This window comes from Grampus griseus, assembly GCF_964374135.1.
Source record: "Grampus griseus genome assembly, chromosome: 2".
Lineage (NCBI taxonomy): Eukaryota > Metazoa > Chordata > Mammalia > Artiodactyla > Delphinidae > Grampus > Grampus griseus.
The window spans coordinates 139,915,322-139,938,484 of record NC_139018.1 but is presented as its reverse complement, the minus strand read 5'-3'; the positions used below and the strand labels follow the sequence as shown (position 1 = coordinate 139,938,484).

General features: G+C 53.7%; 1 protein-coding gene across 8 annotated transcripts; it reads left to right on the top strand.

Moving 5' to 3' along the window:
- The first annotated feature begins 720 nt into the window (after window positions 1-720).
- On the top strand, window positions 721-22,019 carry MAN2A2 (mannosidase alpha class 2A member 2). 8 transcript variants are annotated; one of them, XM_082647901.1, is made up of 23 exons: window positions 721-888; window positions 1,146-1,348; window positions 2,205-2,354; window positions 2,926-3,183; window positions 3,255-3,399; window positions 5,316-5,487; window positions 5,937-6,064; window positions 6,281-6,454; window positions 6,817-7,003; window positions 9,470-9,647; window positions 9,955-10,157; window positions 10,364-10,546; window positions 10,719-10,833; window positions 11,068-11,135; window positions 11,303-11,468; window positions 11,988-12,224; window positions 12,450-12,572; window positions 12,869-12,983; window positions 13,246-13,379; window positions 13,561-13,702; window positions 16,100-16,233; window positions 18,195-18,659; window positions 19,429-22,019. In XM_082647901.1, the coding sequence occupies exons 3-23, from the start codon at window positions 2,223-2,225 to the stop codon at window positions 19,579-19,581; spliced, it is 3,612 nt and encodes a 1,203-aa protein (XP_082504027.1). In that variant the 5' UTR covers window positions 721-888; window positions 1,146-1,348; window positions 2,205-2,222; the 3' UTR covers window positions 19,582-22,019. The 8 variants fall into 8 exon arrangements, 7 of the variants coding, with proteins under 7 accessions (XP_082504027.1, XP_082504028.1, XP_082504032.1 ...); XM_082647902.1 differs by lacking the exon at window positions 721-888 and adding an exon at window positions 916-1,003; XM_082647906.1 differs by lacking the exons at window positions 721-888; window positions 1,146-1,348 and adding an exon at window positions 16,562-16,636 and having other exon boundaries at window positions 1,880-2,354; window positions 18,195-18,389; window positions 18,549-18,659.
- The last annotated feature ends 1,144 nt before the right edge of the window (window positions 22,020-23,163 follow it).

Sequence of the window (23,163 nt, the reverse complement as noted above, 5' to 3'; positions counted from 1 at the left end):
CAGAATGCCAAGTATCATCAGTCATATCAGTCCTTAGCTTTGGCCCAGGTAACCTCACCGCTGAAAGTTTGTTCTAAGGTAATAGTTTAAAAAGAAGACATGTGGAATTCATGGAGATGTTCACTGGCGTGGTTTATTATGCTGCAAAATTATAAACAACCTAAATGTCCAGTAAAAGAACAAGCAAGAAAATTATAGGCCTTACAGGAGGCAAGCACGGAAAGGGGCCGTGATTAACGCACGGTACCAACAGGAGGCAGCACCCCTTTGCCTGAGGAGCGTAACTGCATCTAATTAAGGATACCTACACCAGAACCGGGAGGGAGCTGGAAAATGTACTTCACCGTTCGGTTGGTGAAATGGAGGAGGAATGTTTCTACTACTGCTAATTAATGAGCTTACTCTAGGAAGACTCAGTAAAACCTCAAGTTGCGCGCCCCTCCTCACGGACCCGCAGCTCTCCCAGGCCGGGTCCGGGCTGCGGCTGCGGCTGCGCACTGCGGACCCTCTGCCGGCGGCGGGGGCCGCGGCGCACACCGCACCGGAAGCGCCGGGCCGGCCCGCCGTAGCTGAGATAGGGACGCCAGTGGCCCGACTCGCCCGGCTCGGCGGGGCGCACCGCAGGCGGAGGCGGGGCCGAGGCGAGGAGGCGGGGCTGGGGTGGCGCGGGGGCGCGGCGAGGCTGTCCCCGCCCCGCACGCCGCTCTGCCCGGCGGCCTCCAGCGTGGGGAACCGGCGCCGGCGGCCTGGCCTCTGTGGGAGCGATTGGTGGGCGGACGCCCGCCTTCGCCTGCGTCGCTGCCTCCGCGCGGGCCGCCCTACCCGGGGATGTGAGGGGCGCAGCTCGGCCGGCGGGGCCCGGAGCGGCACGGAAGCCGGCCGCAGACGGTAACGCGCTGGGCGGGCGCGGGCAGGGCTCCGGTTGCCCCGGCCGAGGCCGGGCTTGAGCGGCAGGAGCGCGTGCGGCGCTTTGGAGTCGGAGGCGGCCCGAGCTCCCGCACGGGTCAGTTGCCGTTGCGGTCCCGGGGCCCGGCAGAGCCGGGGAGGGTCGAGGGCCGGGAGGGGGCTGGGCCGGCGAGCGGGCGAGTAGCCGAAGACCCGGCGGCAGGTGCCGGCCCCCCTCTGAGATCTAACTCTCTCCCCAGCTCCACCTACTTTGGCCTGGACTCAGCCTCCCAGGGCTAAAAATATTGACCGGAGGCTCCTGAGCGGAATAAGATCGCGCTAAATAGGGCACAACGCTGCAGAGGCGACAGAGCTCCTCAGCCCGAGGGCTGGAGGAAGACTCCTGAGCTGCCGCTCCCGTCGCCGCTCAGCCGACAGCTAGCTGTCTCCCTCCGCCCAGCAGGCAAGTGCGGGCCGCGGGCGGTGGCGGAGGACACTGATTCTCTGAAGTTGCCCCACAGCCGAGCAGCTGTGCCTAGCTTTTCCCTACCCAGGTTATCTTTGACATCAATCACTGGTGGCTTCCAGGGGGTCCCCTAAATATTCTGTAAGCAGAAGCTGAAAGTTACCCACTGCAGGAGTCAGAGCTAACAGGGAGAGGACTCTTTATGTTAGAAACATAAGCTGTGGCTTCTTTTTTTATTCATTCTGCATTTCTGAATAAGAGACCAGCTGTGCCAGTCACTGTTTCTGGTGAGTACCAGTCTGATGCAAGCGGGCAGGGAGAAAGGCTTTCTTGTTAGTCTCTTGGGGCTTTGTCTATATTCTTTAAATCAAAATAGATACCAGTATATTCCTCTGAAATTAGAGGCACATGGCCAGGGAGCTTGGACACCCACGTCCTTTAACTGGCTGTGTCTTTCTTGTAGGCAAGCTCTGTGGGCAGCTGGTTATAATCAGGAAGTTGTATGGCGAACTCAGGAGTCACAGCTGGGAAGTTTTGTTTTCCGGGCGTGTTTTTTAATAGCATCTGCCTGGGAGAGAGCATCATCTCCACCCTAGGGGCAAAGCTGCTACCAGGACCAGGCAGGACCGGCCTCACATGTGCCTCTTACTAGTGCTTTCTGTGTCTCAGCCAAGAGAATACGATCCAGGTTGGGTCAGGATCCATAACCAGTGTCGGGATTCGGTGCTTAGAAGCTTTCTTTTCTTTGGTGTTCTTCGGGAGCAGCCCTCAGGAACTCCTTGGGGCATTTGGTGGAAAGGCCACCAAAGGGATTTTTGCCTGCTGGAGCTACATGTGGTGTCCCTCCGGCCAGGTGTGTGTGGAGGCCAGTATGAAGCTGAAAAAGCAGGTGACAGTGTGTGGGGCTGCCATCTTCTGTGTGGCTGTCTTCTCACTCTACCTCATGCTGGATCGAGTGCAGCATGATCCCACCCGACACCAGAACGGTGGGAACTTCCCCCGGGTGAGTCATGCCTGATTGCTGATCTCTTCATACACAAATCATCTGGGATCGGGTTATTGCCCCAGCTGGAGAGTCATGTCAGCCCAGGGCAAGAACATTCCTTCCCAATAGGCAGATTTTCTAGAAACTCAAAGCTGAAAGCAGTGATGGCAAAAAGAAAGGAGGGAGGGAAAATGGCAATATGTACTGCTGCTCTGTCCTCCTGAATTATTGGCAGACATTGCTAATGGATTGCAGCATCCCTTCCCACTAAGCCCCAGTGCAGTCCTTGTCAGCACAATGCTCCTGAGAGGCAATGCCGATTGTTGAGAATAGGCATGGGAGGTGAAATCTTTGCCATCCATAAGCTAGAGAGTGAGGGTACTCCCAACCCAAGTGGATTGCAGTCTTCAGTAGTGATTCACACCTCTTCCCTTATCTGACCAGAGCAATCCAGCCCTGTAGGCTCATGGTCCTGCCTTTGACTGGGGAGGGAAGGATCATAGTCAGGCCTCAGGTGGTGGGCCCCATGCAGAGATCCTTCTTGTGACATAATGAGCTGGGAGTGATTGCTTTTTGGTTTTTTTGGCAGAGTCAAATTTCTGTGCTGCAGAACCGCATTGAACAGCTGGAGCAGCTGTTGGAGGAGAATCATGAGATCATCAGCCACATCAAGGACTCTGTGCTGGAGCTGACGGCCAACGTGGAGGGCCCACCTGCCCTGCTGCCGTACTATATGTCCAATGGCTCCTGGGTGGTGCCACCAGAGCCCCGACCCAGCTTCTTCTCCATCTCCCCTCAAGACTGCCAATTTGCTTTGGGGGTCCGGGGCCAGAAGCCAGAGCTGCAGGTAAGAGTCAGAACTGGCAGGGACCCACAGTGGCCATCGCTGGGGCACTGAGCTGCTCTTCTGCCTGGCAGATGCTGACTGTATCAGAGGAGTTACCATTTGACAACGTGGATGGCGGCGTGTGGAAGCAAGGCTTTGACATCTCTTATAGCCCGCACGACTGGGACACCGAAGACCTGCAGGTGTTTGTGGTCCCTCACTCTCACAATGACCCAGGTGAGGGCCCAGCAGACCCTGGGAGCCAGGGTGTGGAGTGGGCTTTCTCTTTTACTTTTTTAAATTTTTGTTGGAGTATAGTTGATTTAAAATGTTGTATTAGTTTCTGCTGTACAGCAAAGTGAATCAGTTATATGTACACACATATACATTCTCTTTTAGATTCTTTTCCCATATAGGTGTTCTCAGAGTATTGAGTAGAGTTCCGTGTGCTGTACAGCAGGTCCTTATTAGTTATCTGTTTTATGTATAGTAGTGTGTATATGTCAGTCCCAATCTCCCAATTTATCCCTCCCTCCTCTCCCCCCTGGTAACCATAAGTTTGTTTTCTATATCTGTGACTCTATTTCAGTTTTGTAAGTAAGTTCATTTGTACCATTTTTTTAGATTCCACATGTAAGTGACATCATATGGTGTTTGTCTTTCTCTGTCTGACTTACTTCACTCAGTATGACAATCTCTAGGTCCATCCAAGTTGCTGCAAATGGGATTTCTTTTTTATGGCTGAGTAATATTCCTTTGTATATATGTACCACATCTTCTTTATCCACTCCTCTGCTGATGGACATTTAGGTTTCTTCCATGTCTTGGCTATTGTGAATAGTGCTGCAGTGAACATTGGCGTGCGTGTATCTTTTTGAATTATGGTTTTCCCCGGATATATGCCTGGGAGTGGGATTGCTGGATCATATGGTAGTTCTATATTTAGTGTGGGGTTTTTTTGCAGTACATGGGCCTCTCACTGTTGTGGCCTCTCCCGTTGCGGGGCACAGGCTCCAGACGCGTAGGCTCAGCGGCCATGGCTCACGGGCCCAGCCGCTCCGCGGCATGTGGGATCTCCCCAGACCAGGGCATGAACCCGCGTCCCCTGCATCGGCAGGCGGACTCCCAACCACTGCGCCACCAGGGAAGCCCTATATTTAGTTTTTTAAGGAACCTCCATACTGTTCTCCATAATGGTTGTACCAGTTTACATTCCCACTAACAGTGTAGGAGAATTCCCTTTTCTCCACACCCTCTCCAACATTTATTATTTGTAGATTTTTTTGATGATGGCCATTCTTACCGGTGTGAGGTGTTACCTCATTGTAGTTTTGATTTGCGTTTCTCTACTAATTAACGATGTTGAGCATCTTTCATGTGCTTTTGGGCCATCTGTATGTCTTCTTTGGAGAAATGGCTATTTAGGTCTTCCGCCCATTTTTTCATTGGGTTCTTTTTTGATATTGAGCTCCGTGAGCTGTTTGTATATTTTGGAGATTAATCCTTTGTCCGTTGCTTCATTTGCAAATATTTTCTCCCATTCTGAGGGTTGTCTTTTCGTCTTGTTTATGGTTTCCTTTGCTGTGCAAAAGCTTTTAAGTTTAATTAGGTCCCATTTGTTTATTTTTACTTTCATTACTCTAAGAGGTGGATCAAAAAAGATATTGTTGTGATTTATGTCAGAATGTTCTGCCTATGTTTTACTCTAAGAGTTTTATAGTATCCAGCCTTACATTTAGGTCTTTAATCCATTTTGAGTTTATTTTTGTGTATGGTATTAGAGAGTGTTTTAATTTCATTCTTTCACATGTAGTTGTCCAGTTTTCCCAGCACCACTTATTGAAGAGACTGTCTTTTCTCCATTGTATATTCTTGCTTCCTTTGTCGTAGATTAGTTGACCATAGGTACATGGGTTTATCTTCGGACTTTCTATCCTGTTTTATTGATCTATATTTCTGGTTTTGTGCCAGTGCCATACTGTTTTGATTACTGTAGCTTTGTAATATAGTCAGAAGCCAGGGAGCCTGATTCCTCCAGGTCTGTTTTTCTTAAAATTGCTTTGTCTGGGGTGGGCTTCCTGATGGCAAAGGTAAGGGAGGGACAGTTGAAGAAGATGGTGGCATCCTCAGGGGACCCTATGTTGGCTTCCCAGGCTGGCTCAAGACCTTTGACAAGTACTACACAGAGCAGACACAGCATATTCTCAACAACATGGTGTCCAAGCTGCAAGAGGACCCCCGGCGGCGCTTCATCTGGGCGGAAGTCTCCTTCTTCGCCAAGTGGTGGGACAACATCAATGCCCAAAAGAGAGCAGCAGTCCGAAGGCCAGTGCCAGTTGGGGAGGCAGGAGGGCTATTCTCTGGGCCCTAGGATGGGTGTGAAGTCCTCTCCTGGAGCTGCAGGCGCCAAGGTGTCAGGGAGAGGCAGGGGGAACCTTGGCAGAGATGAGGAGTGAGGGTAGAGGGGCCAGGAATGAGAAGGCAAGAACTGATTTGAGGGTCACTAGTGTTAGGAGAAATCAAAGTAGTGTGAGCACAGGGAAGAGAAAGCATAGGGCCTGGCCCCTGGAAGCGCAGACAGAGATCCAGGAATAAGCAGAGCCAGGACAGCATGGAGGTTGGCTGGAGAGAGAGGAGGGCGCATGTCTGTTGTCTTGGTCCTGGGTTTGGGTGAACTGGCTCAGTGAGGCCAGTACACACAGGTCCCGGCATCTGGTTGGCAGGACTGAGCAGAGGGTCTCTGCCCCAGGCTGAGTGTGAGTCCTTAACTCCAGGCTGGTGGGAAACGGGCAGCTGGAAATTGCAACAGGAGGCTGGGTAATGCCGGATGAGGCCAACTCCCACTACTTTGCATTGATTGACCAGCTCATTGAGGGACACCAGTGGCTGGAGAAAAACCTCGGTGAGTCCGGGCTCAGCAGTGGGAGTCTGTCCCCATAGCTGGGCCCAGAGGACAGCAGGGGGCTCTAAGGCACAAGGATTGGCAGGGAGTGCTTCTTTTCTAGGCTAATTCCACCAGCGTGGGTGTGGTGTGATGGCAAGACGGGATCTGGGGCCCCTGTGCCGGGAGACCAGGCCCTGAGGCATTCAGGCCTCTGGCTTCCATGCCCCTGCCCAGGTGCAACCCCGCGCTCAGGCTGGGCAGTGGACCCCTTTGGATACAGCCCCACCATGCCTTACCTGCTGCGCCGTGCCAACCTGACCAGCATGCTGATTCAGAGGGTACATTATGCTATCAAGAAGCACTTTGCTGCCACCCACAGCCTGGAGTTCATGTGGAGGCAGACCTGGGGTAAGGCCAGGTAGGGTGGAGGGGGGTCACAGCAGTGGTTCCCACTGGGAAAGGGCAGGGATATCAGAAATAAGACCCATCTGTCCTTTAGAGCAGACCAACAAACACTGGTGCAGACCGTCAGAAGCTCTCTCCTTCAGGTTAGGTGGGGATCACATTGATCTCTGGCCTCTGTGGAGCCTGCTGTCTGTCTCCTGGAGGAGCTGTGGGCTCTAGAGCCCTCCCTGTGTCCTGACCATTGGCCTGCATGTCCTCTGCAGCCTTAAGTCTAGTTCACGCCTTTAGCTGGAGCAGATCCCCTCCCACCCCCAGCATCCCTGTGCCCAGCTCCAGGGGCTGACTGCTTGGTGTGTTTTCTATAGATTCGGACTCCAGCACAGACATCTTCTGCCACATGATGCCTTTCTACAGCTATGACGTCCCCCATACATGTGGCCCGGATCCCAAGATCTGCTGCCAGTTTGATTTCAAGCGCTTGCCCGGGGGGCGCATCAACTGCCCTTGGAAGGTGCCACCCCGGGCTATCACAGAGACAAATGTGGCCGAGAGGTACTTGCTCCCAGACCTGGACTAGGTGTGGTGGTGTCATTTTCACTCTGCAGAGGAGTCAGGAGACCTGGCTTCTGGTCTGGGCTCTGCTGCACAGGGGCTTCGGGTTCCACATTCATAAAATGGGGGTGGGCTCGGTTGGTGAGTTCAGGCCCACAGCCCTTGCAGTGACAGTTCCTTTACTGTGTTTTCCTGGAAAACTAGAGTGAGTGGCTCTAAGGAACCACCTTTTCCAGAATGGTTTTATTTTCCCAAATGAGTATGTTTTCCAGTGTCCTAACAAACTGTCGGAGCCAGTGGACTGACTGAGGCAAGTAATTCTCAGATTAGATCCAGTGCCTTACAACCTTCAGTCTGGTATGCCTACATTAAGCTCAGGCCTCCTGCCTTGGCTTGAAGTCACCCGGGATCCTCAGTGCTCTGTGCACCCAGAATCCCATTCAGATGCACATTCTGTCCCGCCCAACAGCCTCCAGCCTCTGAGAAAACAGACCTGTTCCCTTTGAGAGAATCCTTAGGGACCCCAAAAGATGTTGCTGAAATTAGCTCCCCTGGGAAAAGGTGGATTAAGAGAGAGGTAAACAATTATTTAGCCAGAACTGGACTGGCCTTAAGAATATAACAAGTTGAACGGGTTTTCATGTTGCAATCCTCCGATTTCCATGATGTCCAAGAGGTGAAACATGTGACCAGAAGGAAAAGAAAGTGGTCTTTTGTTTCCAGAATCCAGAAATCTAAATGCTGATTCCAAGCAAGAATCTAGGGCTTTTAAGGCATGCTTTTTCTGAAAGCAGCAGCTGTGATCTACAGATGCCAGGCCAGGTTTACAGAGAGCAAGTCATGGGAGATAACCTCATTTTCTCCTTTAAATTTATTTATTTTATTTTTGGCTGTGTTGGGTCTTCCTTGCTGTGCGCGGGCTTTTCTCTGGTTGTGGTGAGCAGGGGCTACTCTTCGTTGCGGTGCACGGGCTTTTCACTGCGGTGGCTTCTCTTGTCACAGAGCACGGGCTCTAGGTGCGCAGGCTTCAGTAGTTGTGGCACGGGGGCTCAGTAGTTGTGGCTCACAGGCTCTAGAGCACAGGCTCAGTAGTTGTGGCGCACGGGCTTAGTTGCTCCGCGGCATGTGGGATCTTCCCGGACCAGGGATTGAACCCGTGTCCCCTGCATTGGCAGGTGGATTCTTAACCACTGTGCCACCAGGGAAGCTCTCGTTTTCTCCTTTAAAGGGCTTACAAGGATGATAAGTTAGGGGAAGGTGGTATTTGAGAAGTCCTTTCTTGAGAGCAAAATGGAACAGAACAAGCTGCACTAGCATGGCTAAGTACATTAGTGGCTGGTTGAACTGTAACACCCATAACATGCCAATTACCAGGCTGGTCTAAAAAGAGAAAGAGGCTTTAATGCCACAGGTCTCTGTTTTTCTGTTGATAACATTAATGACTTGGATGAAAAAGGAAATAATAAATGTTTATGTAGAACAGTGCCAGGCACTGTTCTAAGTGCTTAACAAATATTAATTCACTCAGTTCATTGTAATTCTCATAATACTATGGCAGTAGGTACTGATGTTTTTCTCATTTTATAGAAACTGAGGCCCAGAGAGGTTAAGTAAGTTGTCCAAGGTCACACAGCTAGTGCATACAGTGCTAGTGTTGGTGTAGTCCAGTCCCCAAGTCCAGGCTCTTCAGTCTAGGGCTGTGCTGCATCACTAACTGGTGGCAAACAAAGCTGGAGTGTCAGAGTCAGGATCCCAAAAGATCTCAGTAGGTTGGGACGTGGGTTGAACCTAACCAGATAAGATTAGATAAATGTAAGGTTCTACCCTTAGCTTCAGCAGACAGAATAGGAAAGTTCAGGATGAGAAAATATCTTGCTGGGCCGCATGCACAGAAAACATGATCACTGATGTCAGCATGGTGGGGTGACAGTGGGGGCCGCCAGACATGCCTGTATAAGCACACACCGCTCCCACGGCAGCTCTGGCCAGACTAGGGGGTGTGGCCTGCCTTCCCCCGAACTCCCATATTCAGCGCTGGGCCCCGCACTCTGGGATCCTGGCAGACGGGCTACTCAAGAGAACTGCTGGTGACTGGATTCTCAGCTGCTATGTAGGGACCAAATAGGGGGGCTGGGATTGCAGAGGCTGATGAGAAAGCGCAGGGGAATGCTTACACATCTTGGATATGTCTGAGAGACCATCATGGGGAAGGAGGACTGGTTTGTTCTTTGTGGTATCCAAGGGCAGAACTGGGGCCAGGGAATTGAAACCATGCATCAGGAAGAACTCTAGTTGTTTGGAGAACACTGGGCTCCCTGGGACTGGGTTTCACCCCATGAGGTATCTACCCCCAAGCCGAGTGACTCTGTGATGAGGATGTATCAGAGGGCTCCTCTCAGGCTGGCTCTGCTGAGGATCCTATAATGTGAGACTCCATGTGGGGCCCGTCCCCCTTCCCACCTGCAGGGCAGGCCTGCTCCTGGACCAGTACAGGAAGAAGTCCCGGCTCTTCCGAAGCAACGTCCTCCTGGTGCCACTGGGCGATGACTTCCGATATGACAAGCCCCAGGAGTGGGATGCCCAGTTCTTCAACTACCAGCGGCTCTTCGACTTCCTTAACAGCAAGCCTGATCTCCACGTGCAGGTGTGAAGGGACACTCACCGGGGAGGGGTCCTCGGTGGTGCTGCAGCCCAGCCCTTCCTGTGAGGTTTCATGCTCCCCGATACTGCTCCAAAGCAGGGGTTCATTCCCAACTCTGGGCACGGTTTCCCTTTTATGTCACAGTTCTTTCCCAGGTTCCTCAGCTTCTTGAGGCCCAGAAGGTAGGACATGGTGACTACTCTCTGCATAGGCAAACATCCTTGCCCCTAGCCTCCACTGCAGCACTGGGGGGCCGCAATTCCCAGAAGACTCTGGAACTGATGGAAGCGGTTTTTGGTGGTCCCCACAGGCCCAGTTTGGCACCCTCTCCGACTATTTTGATGCTCTATACAAGAGGACAGGGGTGGAGCCAGGGGCCCAGCCTCCAGGGTTTCCTGTGCTGAGCGGGGATTTCTTCTCCTACGCGGACCGGGAGGACCATTACTGGACAGGCTATTACACTTCGCGGCCTTTCTACAAGAGCTTGGACCGTGTCCTGGAAGCGCACCTGCGGTGAGACCTGCCCCCCCTTCCAGGCTGGAGGGATAGAGTAAGCCTTTGAGGTTTAAGGAGGGGCTGGATTGGCTCAGAAGGGACTAGAAGGGCATGGAGACCAAGACAAGTGGAGAAGGGGTGAAAGGAAGAGGAGTGGGCCTTGCAGAGTGAGGGTGGGCCCTAGGGAGCTGGATGGCAGGAGGCTGACTTCTCTCTCTGGGCAGGGGGGCAGAGATTCTGTACAGCCTGGCTGTGGCTCATGCCCGGCGCTCTGGAGTGGCCAGCCAGTACCCGCTCTCAAACTTCGCCCTTCTGACGGAAGCTCGGCGCACACTGGGACTCTTCCAGCACCACGACGCTATCACTGGCACTGCCAAGGAGGCAGTTGTTGTGGACTATGGGATCAGGTGGGAGCCCTCTCCTCTTCCCCATCAGCTCCACGCCTTGACCCGCTGTCCCAAAAGGGAGGATGCACCGGGCAGTCAGTGGGCAGGCCTGCCAAGGGCTCGCCCTGTTGGCAGGTGGACAGTGTCTCGGTGGTCACCTCTCCCATGGTCCCTCTCCTGCCCGCCCTCCCAGGCTTCTGCGCTCCCTTGTCAACCTGAAGCAGGTGATCATTAACGCAGCTCACTATCTGGTGCTGGGGGACAAGAAAAGCTACCGCTTTGACCCTGAGTCACCCTTCCTGCAAATGGTGAGCCCCGCTCCTGCACCTGCTCAGGGGGACCCTCTGGTGTGCAGTCCTGTGCCGAGAACTGTGGTGCAAGGGCATTGTCCTTCTTTTCCTTCCCAGTCCTGGAGTGAAAGCTCTGTGCCTGGCGCAGCTGCTGGTCCCCATCTGGGACACGTTTGGGGGGTGGGGGGAGGCAAGACTCCGAGTCAGGCCAAGCCCCATGATAGTTCTTTCTTCCCATCCACTTCATTCCAGGATGACACCCGCTTAAATCACGATGCCCTACCAGAGCGCACAGTGATCCAGCTGGATTCCTCACCCAGGTGAGCCGGGCTGGGCCAGGCGCAGAGGCAAAGCCCCTTCCTGGCTCTGGGCACCCCCCCACCCCCACCCTGCCGAACCACTGAGGGATTCTTGGCCTGGCCACTGTTCCTGCTTCCACTGCCCCCAGAGCAGTGGCCTCCTGGATGAGCCTACTTTCTGTTCACAGGTACGTGGTGCTGTTCAACCCACTGGAGCAGGAGCGGCTCAGCGTGGTGTCCCTTCTGGTCAGCTCTCCCCGGGTGCGGGTCCTCACAGAGGAGGGTCAGCCCCTGGCTGTGCAGGTCAGCGCGCACTGGAGCTCTGCCACTGACATGGTCCCTGACGTCTACCAGGTGAGGCGGGAGCTTGGCAGGTGGGGCCCGGCCTCGGCCCTCTGTGCTGATCCTTGGCCTCTCCCCGGAGCCCCACACTGCCCACGGACACTGGCTTCCCACCCTCCTGCTTGCAGCCCTCTTACTCCCCAGGTTGGGGACCAGAGTCTTGGGGAGGGGGGTTGCCCAGAGGACAGTCACTCTTGGGCTTTGAGTCTGTCCTTGAAAGGAAGGGGAAGTTTCGTATAGTATGATAACAGTAAAAATGGCAGTTATGCTGCCCCATCGTTTGTTCATTCAACAAATATTTATTGAAAGCTTAACGTGTGTTTACCATCTCATAGTTTTCCAAATATCATTTGAGACTCATGAAAGTCTGACGAGGGGCAAGTGACATCACCTGTGCTTTGGGCGGAGGGCACCGAGGCCCCAGTGGGTGCAGGGACTTGCTCAGCCTCTCAGGGCCAGAACCCCAGGCCTGCATCCAAGACTGACACCCATGCCGTGGCCCACGCTTCCTCACCCTTCCCGTGCCCGCAGGTGTCTGTGCCCGTCCGCCTGCCGGCTCTGGGCCTGGGCGTGCTGCAGCTGCAGCTGGGTCTGGACGGGCCCCGCACGCTGCCCTCCTCCGTGCGTGTCTACCTGCATGGGCGGCAGCTGTCCGTCAGCAGGCACGAGGCGTTCCCTCTACGCGTCATTGACTCTGGCACCAGCGACTTCGCCCTCAGCAACCGCTATATGCAGGTCTGGTTCTCAGGCCTCACCGGGCTCCTCAAGGTAAAGGGCCAGGGGCTGGGAGCCGGAGGAGGGCGCGCATGTCGAGGGGGTCGTGCAAGCTGCCTCCGCACCATGAGTGCACTGCCACCTGACTTGTGGTGGACCCTGGAGCGGGCCGTCCGGGCCCCGAGCTGACAGCACAGGGAAGCAGGGCTGGGCTCCCTCCCGGGGGCGGGCCTGACACGCGGGCGTGGGGCCAGGGGTCAGGGGTGTGTCTCTCGGCAGAGCATCCGAAGAGTGGACGAGGAGCAGGAGCAGCGGGTGGGCATGGAGTTCCTCATCTATGGCACCCGCTCGTCCAAAGACAAGAGTGGAGCCTACCTCTTCCTGCCCGATGGCGAGGCCAAGGTAACTAGAGACACCTTGCAAACCCCAGCAGGCCCTGGAGGCCTCAGGAGCGGAGGGCAGGAAGAAGGGCACGGGCCTTCGTCCAGGGCGACCCTGCCTGCCAGGGTGCCTCGCCTGCACTGCCCCTGCGGGGGGTGGGAGACTGAGGAACGTTGCCTGGGAGCCTGGGCCCGGCTCGGCCAGGGGTCTCAGCCCAGAGCCTGCTGGGAACAAGTCCTCCTGCCTGACCGCGGGCCAGCATCTCCCTGCTTTGCTCTCTGTGCCGTGGGTTCAGCGGCCACCTGCTCTTTCCCCAGCCCTATGTCCCCAAGGACCCTCCCGTGCTGCGCATCACGGAAGGCCCTTTCTTCTCAGAGGTGGTGGCCTACTATGAGCACGTTCACCAGGTAGTCCGGCTTTATAACCTGCCAGGTGAGCCCTGCAGACAAGGAAGGTAGGGAAGGCGGTGCGGGCTCCGTGGGCTGTGATGTGCTCTTTCTTCTGCCTGTTGTCTAGTCATGCATCTGTTCCCAACAGACGTATCATTTGAGATGGGTCTGATTCTTAACTCTCTTGGAGTAGACCTTGGCCAGAAATGCTGGGAATTGCCTGGGGCTTGGGCACAGCCTCTCCCAGCCCAGTCTCTCAGGCTGTGGCTCACGCCGCTCAGCCTCTCCCTTTGTCTTGTGCCCAGGGGTGGAGGGTCTGTCTCTGGACGTGTCATCCCTGGTGGACATCCGGGACTGCGTCAACAAGGAGCTGGCCCTGCGCCTCCACACAGACATTGACAGCCAGGGCACCTTCTTCACGGACCTCAATGGCTTTCAGGTGATGCCTCAGGCCTGGGGCCCCAGAGACCCCATGGAACAGAACTTGGACTGTGTTTACTGCCCGCATCACAGGCCCTGGCAGTGATCTGCTCAGACAGAGCAGGAGGAATCGGAGGCAAGACTGATCGGGGCCCAAATGGTGCCCGGATTCTCTTGATCTGCTGGCCTTGCCCCCGCAGGTGCAGCCCCGGCGGTATCGGAAGAAGCTGCCCCTGCAGGCCAACTTCTACCCCATGCCGGTCATGGCCTGCCTCCAGGACGCACAGAGCCGCCTCACGCTGCACGCTGCCCAGGCCCTGGGCGTCTCCAGCCTCCATGATGGTGAGGGGAGCAGGCGCTGTTCGGGGGGAGAGGGCAAGATCGAGAAGCCCATCCCCGCCACCGAGGCCTGTCCTCTCTGTGGGCCTCTCCATCTTTCCTGTCCATCAGTCACACACCAGCGGGAGATGAAAGGAAGGCAGACACACGCTGTCACCCTCTCCCCTGGTGGAGGCAGCTGTGGAGGTGACTGGGGGTGGGTGGCCTGTTGGATCCCCTCAAGAAGCATCAGGGTATTGAAGGGTGATTCTTAGCTGAGGTGTGCAGCCAACTTCTCGTGACAGGGATGGCAGTAGGGACAGTTGGAAAAGTGTAGTCAGTGTTATAATGAAATATTTAGCAAAGGAGAAAGATACGTCCTGCCTTCCTACCAATGGTCATTAAAAGAGAGAATGACAAAAAAAAAAGGAGAATGACATTCTTAAGAATCAAAACGAGGCTTCCCTGGTGGTGCAGTGGTTAAGAATCCGCCTGCCAATGCAGGGGACACGGGTTTGAGCCCCGGTCTGGGAAGATCCCACATGCCGCGGAGCAGCTAAGCCCGTGTGCCACAACTGCTGAGCCTGTGCTCTAGAGCCTGTGAGCCACGGCTACTGAGCCTGTGCTCTAGATCCCATGAGCCACAACTACTGAAGCCTGTGTGCCACAGCTACTGAAGCCCGCGTGCCTGGAGCCCGTGCTCCCAACAAGAGAAGCCACCGCAATGAGAAGCCCGCGCACCGCAACAAAGAGTAGCCCCCACTCGATGCAACTAGAGAAAACCCATGCGCAGCAACGAACACCCAACGCAGCCAAACATAAATAAATTAAATAAATAAATTTAAAAAAAAAAGAATCAAAATGAGGACATGAGGAGACTGACCTGGAGCTGGTCACACTGGGCCAGCCCAGGTGGCTCCCATAGCCTCAGGGTAAAGTGAACAGTTTGCACTTAGTGGCCTCTGAGGCCTTCAGGTCGTCTGTCCTTGGGGCAGAGCCTTTGTGCAGGCCTGAGCCAAGAGTGCCCAGTCTAGGCTCTGCGGGGCCGGTGGCGAGCCCAGTGGGGACCTGACTCCCTGCTGGAAGGCATGAGGCTCTGCTGCCCCTTTGCCCAATATCACTCTGGTTGTAAAACTCTTAACTCAGCCCAGCAACCTCCCTTGGTCTCTGCCCTTCTGGAAAACAGTGCGCTAACAGGCGATTGTTTTACATGCAAGGGGTCCACTTTAGGATTTGGGGTGCCTTTCTGTGGTTGCTCAGGGTAAAGACTGAGGAACTATGTAAGTCAGAATCGGCTGGGGTGATGGGAGTGCAGATAGAGCTGTCTGTATGGGCTTCTCTCAAGAGATTCTTGAAAAAAACAGATGCTGGGAAAAATCCTCATTCCAACATATGTCAGCTTTGAGTGAGTCCCTTCCCCAGGCATATTTTTATTTTATTTTATTTTTTAATTTGGCTGCGTTGGGTCTTCGTTGCTGCACACGGGCTTTCTCTAGCTGGGGCGAGTGGGGGCTACTCTTCGTCGCGGTGCACGGGCTTCTTATTGGGTGGCTTCTCTTGTTGCAGAGCATGGGCTCTAGGCATGCCAGTTTCAGTAGTTGTGGCACACGGGCTCAGTAGCCCCGCAGCCTGTGGGATCTTCCTGGACCAGGGCTCAAACCCGTGTCCCCTGCATTGGCAGGCAGATTCTTAACCACTGTGCCATGAGGAATGTCCCCTCAGACATATTTTTAAAAGAAAGGAAAGGTTGGGGACTTCCCTGGAGGTCCAGTGGTTAAGACTCCGTGCTTCCAATGCAGGGGGCGTGGGTTCAATTCCTGGTGGGGGAACTAAGATCCCACATGCTGTGTGCGGTGCAGCCAAAAACAAAAAAAGCAAAGGATCCTCTGCCATCTCTTGTCTGCAGGGCAACCCCAAATAACACCTAATCTGAGCCTCTGCCTGATATGCCATCTGGCTGTCCTCTTGCTCCCTCCTTTTGACAGACGCGGCAGGCAGACCTGGAGTCTGCCCCCACGTAGAACCAGGGCCGGAAGCGTGTGTTCCAGTCACAACAAAATCCGTCCCACCTGAGAAAACCTGCCCCGGGTCAGGGCCTCTGCAGCAGCTGCTGATGGCTGTTGTGTTTGCTGTTCACTTTGTTGTATGTGGCCAGCCTAGAGATGGTTCTCTGCCTGGGCACCCGGGCCAGCCCCGGCTCCTGAGCCGCGGAGCACAGGCAGTGAACTGCCAGGGTCACAGTCCTTCACTCAGCCCCTTCCAGCTCTAGGTTCCATGGTGGCTTTGTGCCCTGAGTGACTCAGCTTCCAGCCAGTTCCCTGGGCTCTTCCCTTGGGGCTTTGGTGGGCTGCTGCTTCCAGAGGTCGGTGTCTGCTTGGGGGTGAGACAGGCAGGCTGGGGGCTCACAGCTAACTTCCCTAGGCCAGCTGGAGGTGATCTTGGACCGGCGACTAATGCAGGACGACAACCGAGGCCTGGGCCAAGGGCTCAAGGACAACAAGAGAACCTGCAACCATTTCCGTCTCCTGTTGGAACGGCGAACCCTGGGCAGGGAGGTAAGTTCTGGGCCTCCCCCTAGGGAGCCAGGTCAGGCTAGGCCCCGTGGGTGGCCCTGGGGTTCCAGCCTAGGGCTTGGGGAGCGTACTAGAGGTGGGCAAGGGTGGCAAGGGTAGCAAGAATAGGGCCTGATTCCCGGGTTGACGGGGAAGCAAGTCTGATGCTTTGCTGCTCCATCTCATGCAGCCTGGCACCTCCCTCTCCACGGCACCCTGTCGCCTGTGCCCTCCTTGTGCTCATCTCCCACCTTCCCACCCCCGCCCCTGTGTCCTCTAACCTGCTCTGCTCCTGCCCTGCTCATCTCATGGCTTTCTTTGCCCCCACCAGCCTGGCTTTTTCTCCAAACTGGCAGCCATGTTTAGGGGCTTGATCTTTCACAGCAGCAGGAGCGGGCACCGAGAGGTAAGGGCCAGCGATGGGGTGTTGAACTAGTGTTAGTTACTTGTAGCTGGAGTTGGAGCTGGCCGATGGCAGAGCCCACTGCTCCATCTCCCTGTCTGGGGCTCAGTCACTCACTCATCAAATAGCTGCTGGGCACCCGCTATGCTGTAAGGACTGAGAGGGCCGCAAATGCATAAGATACTGCCTCAGAGCTCTAGGAATTGACTCATGAGTATGGGTGGGGGCCAAGTTATGTGTGTGAAAATGCAAGGTCGAAAAGAGGTATGTCCACTGGTCCTGAGGAGTGAGAGAACATAGTGGGCCAAGGGGATCAAGGACAGCTTCCTGGAGGAGATGTCATCCACGCACGTCTTTGATGAATGGGGGTCTGCCCTACACACTTGAACCGAGGCACAGGGTGGGAGGCAGGAAGGAACGTGAATGGGGAGAGCCGTGAGTTCACTCAGCTAGACCAGAGCCGCCTGTGCAGTGTGACAGCCACTAGCCACCTGTGGCCACGTAAACGTATTAAGACAAAACACAAAAACCAATTTGATTCTTCATTCAAACTGGCCACATTTCAAGTGGCTCAGTGGCCACAAGTGGTTAGTAGCTGCTGTGCTAGTGCAGATATAGCATATTTCCCTGATTGCAGAAAGTTCTAGTGGCCAGTGCTGGGCTGCCATGGGGGTAGGTCGGGGCAGACTGTAGTGGGCCTTCAGTGCCTGGCGAAGAGTCTGGACTTCCTCCTGGAGGCCAGTGAGGGATCTGAGCTGGGAGAACACTGTTGGGACTTTGCCCTAAGCATGTCACTCCCACAGCAGGGACTCAGGGGGATCTTCAGGGAGACCGGAGGCAGGGGTGACAGCTTAAAGGCTGTTCAAGCAGGACATTTTGGTGGCTTGAAATGAGCCACAGGAGGGAGAAGCCGGCGATGGGCGTGAGGACGCTGCCGAGGTGGGAACGGAGATCGTGGCTGAGGGAAGTGCGAGATTCTGGACAGTAGGAAGGTGGGTGGTGCTAAGAGCAGAAATCCAGAATATGGAAGAGTAGCCGCCGTGGAGGAAAGTCCAGCTTAGGCCTGTGAGTGTGACGTCTAGGTCAGCCATCTAAGGAGTAGTCCTCAGTCAGCACAGCTGTGGGGACTGCCGGGCCCGAGCATCAGGGCTGGTGCTGTGGATACGGGGTCGAGCTTGAAGCTGCAGGGTTGCCCCAGAGACTTTCTCCATCAGAGGCCCATCCTCCATGGTGAAGCATCCGTCTGTCTGTCTTCCCTTCTTCTCACTGCACTGAGAATCTCTATGTGACAGGAGATGTTGCTGATGGGAGTGTGTGACTCACGATGGTGTTGTGGGAGCAGAAAGCCTCCATAGTTAGAGGAGCGCTGGCCTGGTGAGGTAGCCCTTCCTAAGCTGTGTGAGGTGGGAAGTGACCGCATTTGAAGAGTCCTGGAGTCAGGCACCCCTTGTATCCAGACACATCAGGGAAGCTCTCTCCAAAGAAACCGACCTGGACGTGCTGTTACCCTCCTGCTCCCCCCGCTCCACTTCCTCACTCACGTCTCGGGCCAATCTTCCAGGTCCAAGATGGCCCCTCCACCAGCTACCCGTCCCTCCTCAGTCACCTGACTTCCATGTACCTGAACACCCCTGTGCTCGCCCTGCCCGTGGCCAAGAGGCAGCCCCCAGGCCCTGCTCTGTGCTCATTTCGTCCTCTGGCCTCCTCTCTGCCCTGTGACTTCCACCTGCTCAACCTGCGGACGCTCCAGGCAGAGGTGAGTGTCCCGCTCAGTGCTGACCCTCAGGGCGGACCCTGCCCTCCTCGCCCAGACTCCTCCCCGTCCCAGCCCTGCCTGCCGGGCAGAGGCGCTGCTACACCTGTGAGCCCTGCAGAGACCCCCCCCTCTCCCCGCTGCCCTGTGGTCTGTCACCAGGATGATAGCTTGCCCTCAGCCGAAACTGCGCTCCTCTTACACCGCAAGGGTTTTGACTGTGGCCTCGAGGCCAAGAACTTGGGCTTCAACTGCACCACAAGCCAAGGCAAGGTGAGCAGGGCCCAGGTGCGGGAAGGGAGAGGAGGGCAGGGAAACAGAGCACTGGGGATGGCAAGCTAAGAGCTTGGTGAGGCGGCAGTGAGGCTGGGCAGCAAGGGGGGAGGTGGCATGGTTATTCTGGGGCTTTACGGAGAGCAAGGGAGAAGCTGTTGACATGTGTTTTCAAAGCCTCTGAGGCCTGGCAGCGGCCAGTTCCAGACAAGGTGTCCAGGTGGAGAACTTCTGTTTCATGTGTACGGACCTCTATCAAACAAATGGAAACACCAGGAATTAAAAACTAAAAGCCATCATACTCTGTTCATTGTTTAAGCCAGCAAAGGCTGGCACTGATAAATGCCTCCGTGTGCTGGGCACCAGTGATTCAGAAGTGAATCAAGACATGATCCCTGCTGGGAGTTCCCTGGCGGTCCAGTGGTTAGGACTCAGTGATTTCACTGCCTTGGGCCAGGTTCAATCCCTGGTCGGGGAACTAGGATCCCATAAACCGCATGGCACGGCCAAAAAAAAAAAAAAAAAAGAAAAAAAAAAAAAAAAGACATGGTCCCTCTCCTCAAAGAGCTCACAGCTCAGTGCAGCAGTTCCTACCCTAAGGTCTGTGGACAGGCTTCAAGGTTGCACAGGCTCACCTGTGTATGTAGGCACCTTGCTGCGGAGAGGCCCATAGCTTCTGTGAGATTCATACAAGTTATATAGAGGAAGAGCAGCAGCATCTGGTGTGTCAGCCCCCAGCACTGCCCTGCGCCTTCTCTCCTCCCCACAGGTGGCCCTGGGGAGCCTCTTCCGTGGCTTGGATGTGGTTTTCCTGCAGCCAACCTCCTTGACATTGCTGTACCCACTGGCCTCGCCCTCCAACAGCACTGACATCTATTTGGAGCCCATGGAGATCGCCACCTTTCGCCTCCGCCTGGGCTAAGGCTTCTTGTGGCCTGAAGAGAAAGTTCATCCACAGAGACGGCCTTTTCACATAAGATCGGGTTGGACATGCCACCCTGGGTCTCCTGTCCTGATCTACCTCTCAGAACTGTGACAGACTGGGCTCTGCCCTCATTTTCTCTTTATCGTTGCTTCTGTGTTCAGGGGCAACCCACAGCCCAGCGTTGGGTGGTTAGGGCAGGCGCCAGTGAGTTGTAGGAGAGAAGGCCCTTGGTCAGAGTGGGCGGTGCCAGCCTCTGCTTTGGGTTGTGCGTGTCCACCTAGTTGGGTGCAGGCTCAAGCACCCATCCTTTCCCCTGAATGGGATGGAGGAGAAGCAGGGGAGCCTGAGTGGGTAATAGCCCAGCATCAGGGTCACAGTAGTCAAGAGCTGGCTCTCGGGGAGTCCTGTGGTTGTGTAAGGGCTACATGTCCTGGTGTGACAGGCAGGAACAGAGCGCTGCCAGGAGGAGGGGGCTGGGGACCGCGAGTTAGCAGTGGGGTGGAGGAGTAGTAGGAATCGCTGCTTTCTGTGATGGCTCCACTCTTAGTGCTCCCTGACCCTCACGCCCTGGCCAGGCGCTGCAGTGTGGCAGGAAGGACTCGTGAAGACTGTCATGACCGGAGCTCATGGGACACTTCAGGTACCAAAACCCCATCTCAGACTGGGCACTTGGTCTGTGTGTTGATTTGTGGAACGGTGGCAGAGGCCACCCTACTTGACTCCTCTTTGGTTCCTGCACTCTGTACACCACTGTCCCGAAGAGCTGCTTCCCATCATGGGGGCATTTGATCGGGCATATTTCCTTTCCCTGGAAAGAAAGTGAAGCCTCCAGCTTGCGGTGGGCAACTCGAGAAAGCTTTCGTCATCATTCCCACAGTCAGCCCTGAAGCTTCGCCTTGGTCATCCTTCCACAGAAGTACTCACTTCCTGGTGCGGGGACTAGGGAGATGCACACTGAGTTAGGAGGCACCGTGGCTGCTCATTAGCCTTCCCTGCAGCTGCGACTATTAGAAAAAAATTTATGATCGTCTCTAGAGATGCTGAAACGATATTCGGTAAAATTGAAAATCTATCCCTTATTAAGCTCTTAGTAAGTTAAGATTACAAAGAAACATCCTAACCTAGACAAAGGTGTCTCTATCTAAAGCCAACAGTCAGTGGCCTTCTAAAGAGTCATATACCACCGGCATTCCCAGTAAAGTCAGAAATTAGTCAAGGACGTACTGTTATTCAGCTGTGTTCTGGCACTACTAAACCCCTGCAATGTGGCAGATAAGAGAGATGAGGGAGGGTTACAGACGCCCGACCTGTACAATCCAACAGGATCAGCTGAAGACCTTAACGGAGCAAACAAGGCACATCACGTTTCTATAAAGATTCTGGTTCTCTCCAGATCAGCTCATACATTCAATGTATTCCAGTGAGATTGGATACTTTTTGGAATTTAATGGGTTCTAACGTTCATTTGGAAGAGTAAATGTGTGAGAATACCAAGAAAATTCTGAATGACGGTGAGTCCGGGACGGTGGTGCTCAGGTGGGTAAAAGACACTTGTCCTACGAGATTTCCCAGGGGACTCTCGACCGACCATGAGTTCAGTCAGAGTGACCTGGAGTGGGATCAGACTGCTGGACCCAAAGGGAGAGCCTAGCATCAGACCCAGGTGTGAGGGGATTTGGTACAGGACCCAAGGAGTATTTTAAGTGGGAAAAAGATGGACTATTTAATAAAGAGTACTTTAAGATAACTGCCTATCTATTAAAGTAAGAGTTCTCTACCTCACAGTTTCCACAAAAATTAGCTCTAGAGAGAAAAAACAAAAAAATTACAGAATTACTGAGGAAAATATAGGATATTTTTATACCTTCGGTGTGGGAAGGTCTTTTCTAAACAACATGAAACCTAAAAGATATAATAAGGGAGAAGATAAACAGATTTTACCACCAAAAATATATTGAAAGTTTGCATATGATGGAAACCACCAAGGTTAAAACACAAATGACAGATTTGGGAGAAAATATTTGCAGCGCTTCAAAAATTGGTGAGTACAGTTACTTTAGGAGAATAGCTTGCTTTGGGCTCCTTGGAGCAAGTCACTGGGGCCTGCTAAGCAGCAACCTAAAGATTCAGCAGTGACCAGCTGAGTTCTTCCAGGTCATCCAAGGGCGTTGCTGCCAGCAGCAGGCCAGGGCACATGGAATCCTGTCTACATCATAGTGAAAGAATGAAGTTTATCAGTGTGAAGTGCTTAGCACAGTGCCTGGTACATATAAGAGCTCAGTAAATACGAAGTATAATCATATTAGTAAAGGATTCTAAGCGGTTACACTATAGCAGGCGTTATTTGCAAGTATAATGTAATTTGTAATCAAATGATAAGGGAGAATCTGTGAACCCCCGAGGAAATTAGCAGAATAAAGGCTGTTCTCTCTGGAGGTCTTAGATGTGCAGTGAAGTTATTCATCTGCCAGGAACTGAAATGTTTACTCCTACACGCTGGCCTTTTAGAACTCCATAAGGCAGCATTGCTCAAGATGTGGTCCAGAATCACCAGAATTCCTTGTTGAAAGTCCAGCTTCCTGGCCTGCCCTGACTGGGGCTCCTCCTTCAGCCCGCAGGCTGAAATGGGCATCTGTGCGGCAGAGCCACGGATCCCAGAGACCGACCTGAAACAAGAGCAAAAACCAAAACCCTTCCTTAGTGCACGAGAGGAGAGACGGATTCCTTAGCAGAACCTATTGGACCAGTCTCTGGGAGGAGGGGCCAAAGAATCTGCATTCTTAACAAGCTCCCAGGTGAGTCCTCTGCACATGTAATTTGGAAAGGGGCCTACTATTTTAAGGCTAGCGGCAATCCTTTCCCACGGGGCTCTGGCCCTGAGGCCTCACAGTTCTGAGGGTTACATCAAAACCGGAACCGGATCCCTTATATGTACTTGAGAAAGTGTTTGCAGTTCAGGAAAGTGGATTACTTGTGCTTGATTGAAATTTTTTGAATATACTTTTCAGCTTCCATTTCTTAAAGGACACTCAGTTTTACAGTTATTTAGATCCCATTTGTTGCAAGTATTATTGTCTTATGAACTCTTGATAACTGTACCATCTCCATTCTGACAGACTTCCCTTTATGGTATCAAGTAGGAAAAATGCACCTTTCCAGTTCAAAAATGTTTAAAAATTAAATTATGTGTATATGTAATTCAGTTTATAAAATGTGATGTGCAGAAAACTACAGCCTTTGTAGAGACCATAGGCTAAAGTGTTGGTCTGTTTCTTAGATCAATGCCTGGAGTTAAGAATATAAGTAAATTAACCTATAAACCATACTCTGGAATTGGAAAGAACTTAAAAATCATTGTGTCAATGTAATTTGATAATCTGACACACACAATTTCTAATAAGCTATTTTTGAGTGTTTCTTAAAAAAAAAAAAAATCAACCAGGGACCTTAGGAGTAAGGGAGAACTCAGGCGGAAAGAGTGAGCCCAGGGGGCAGACACCCTTTGCCCCAACAGGGCCTGCTTTCAATGCAAGATCCTCTATTAAGTAATACGGAATTTCTCTTCAATTACAAACATGT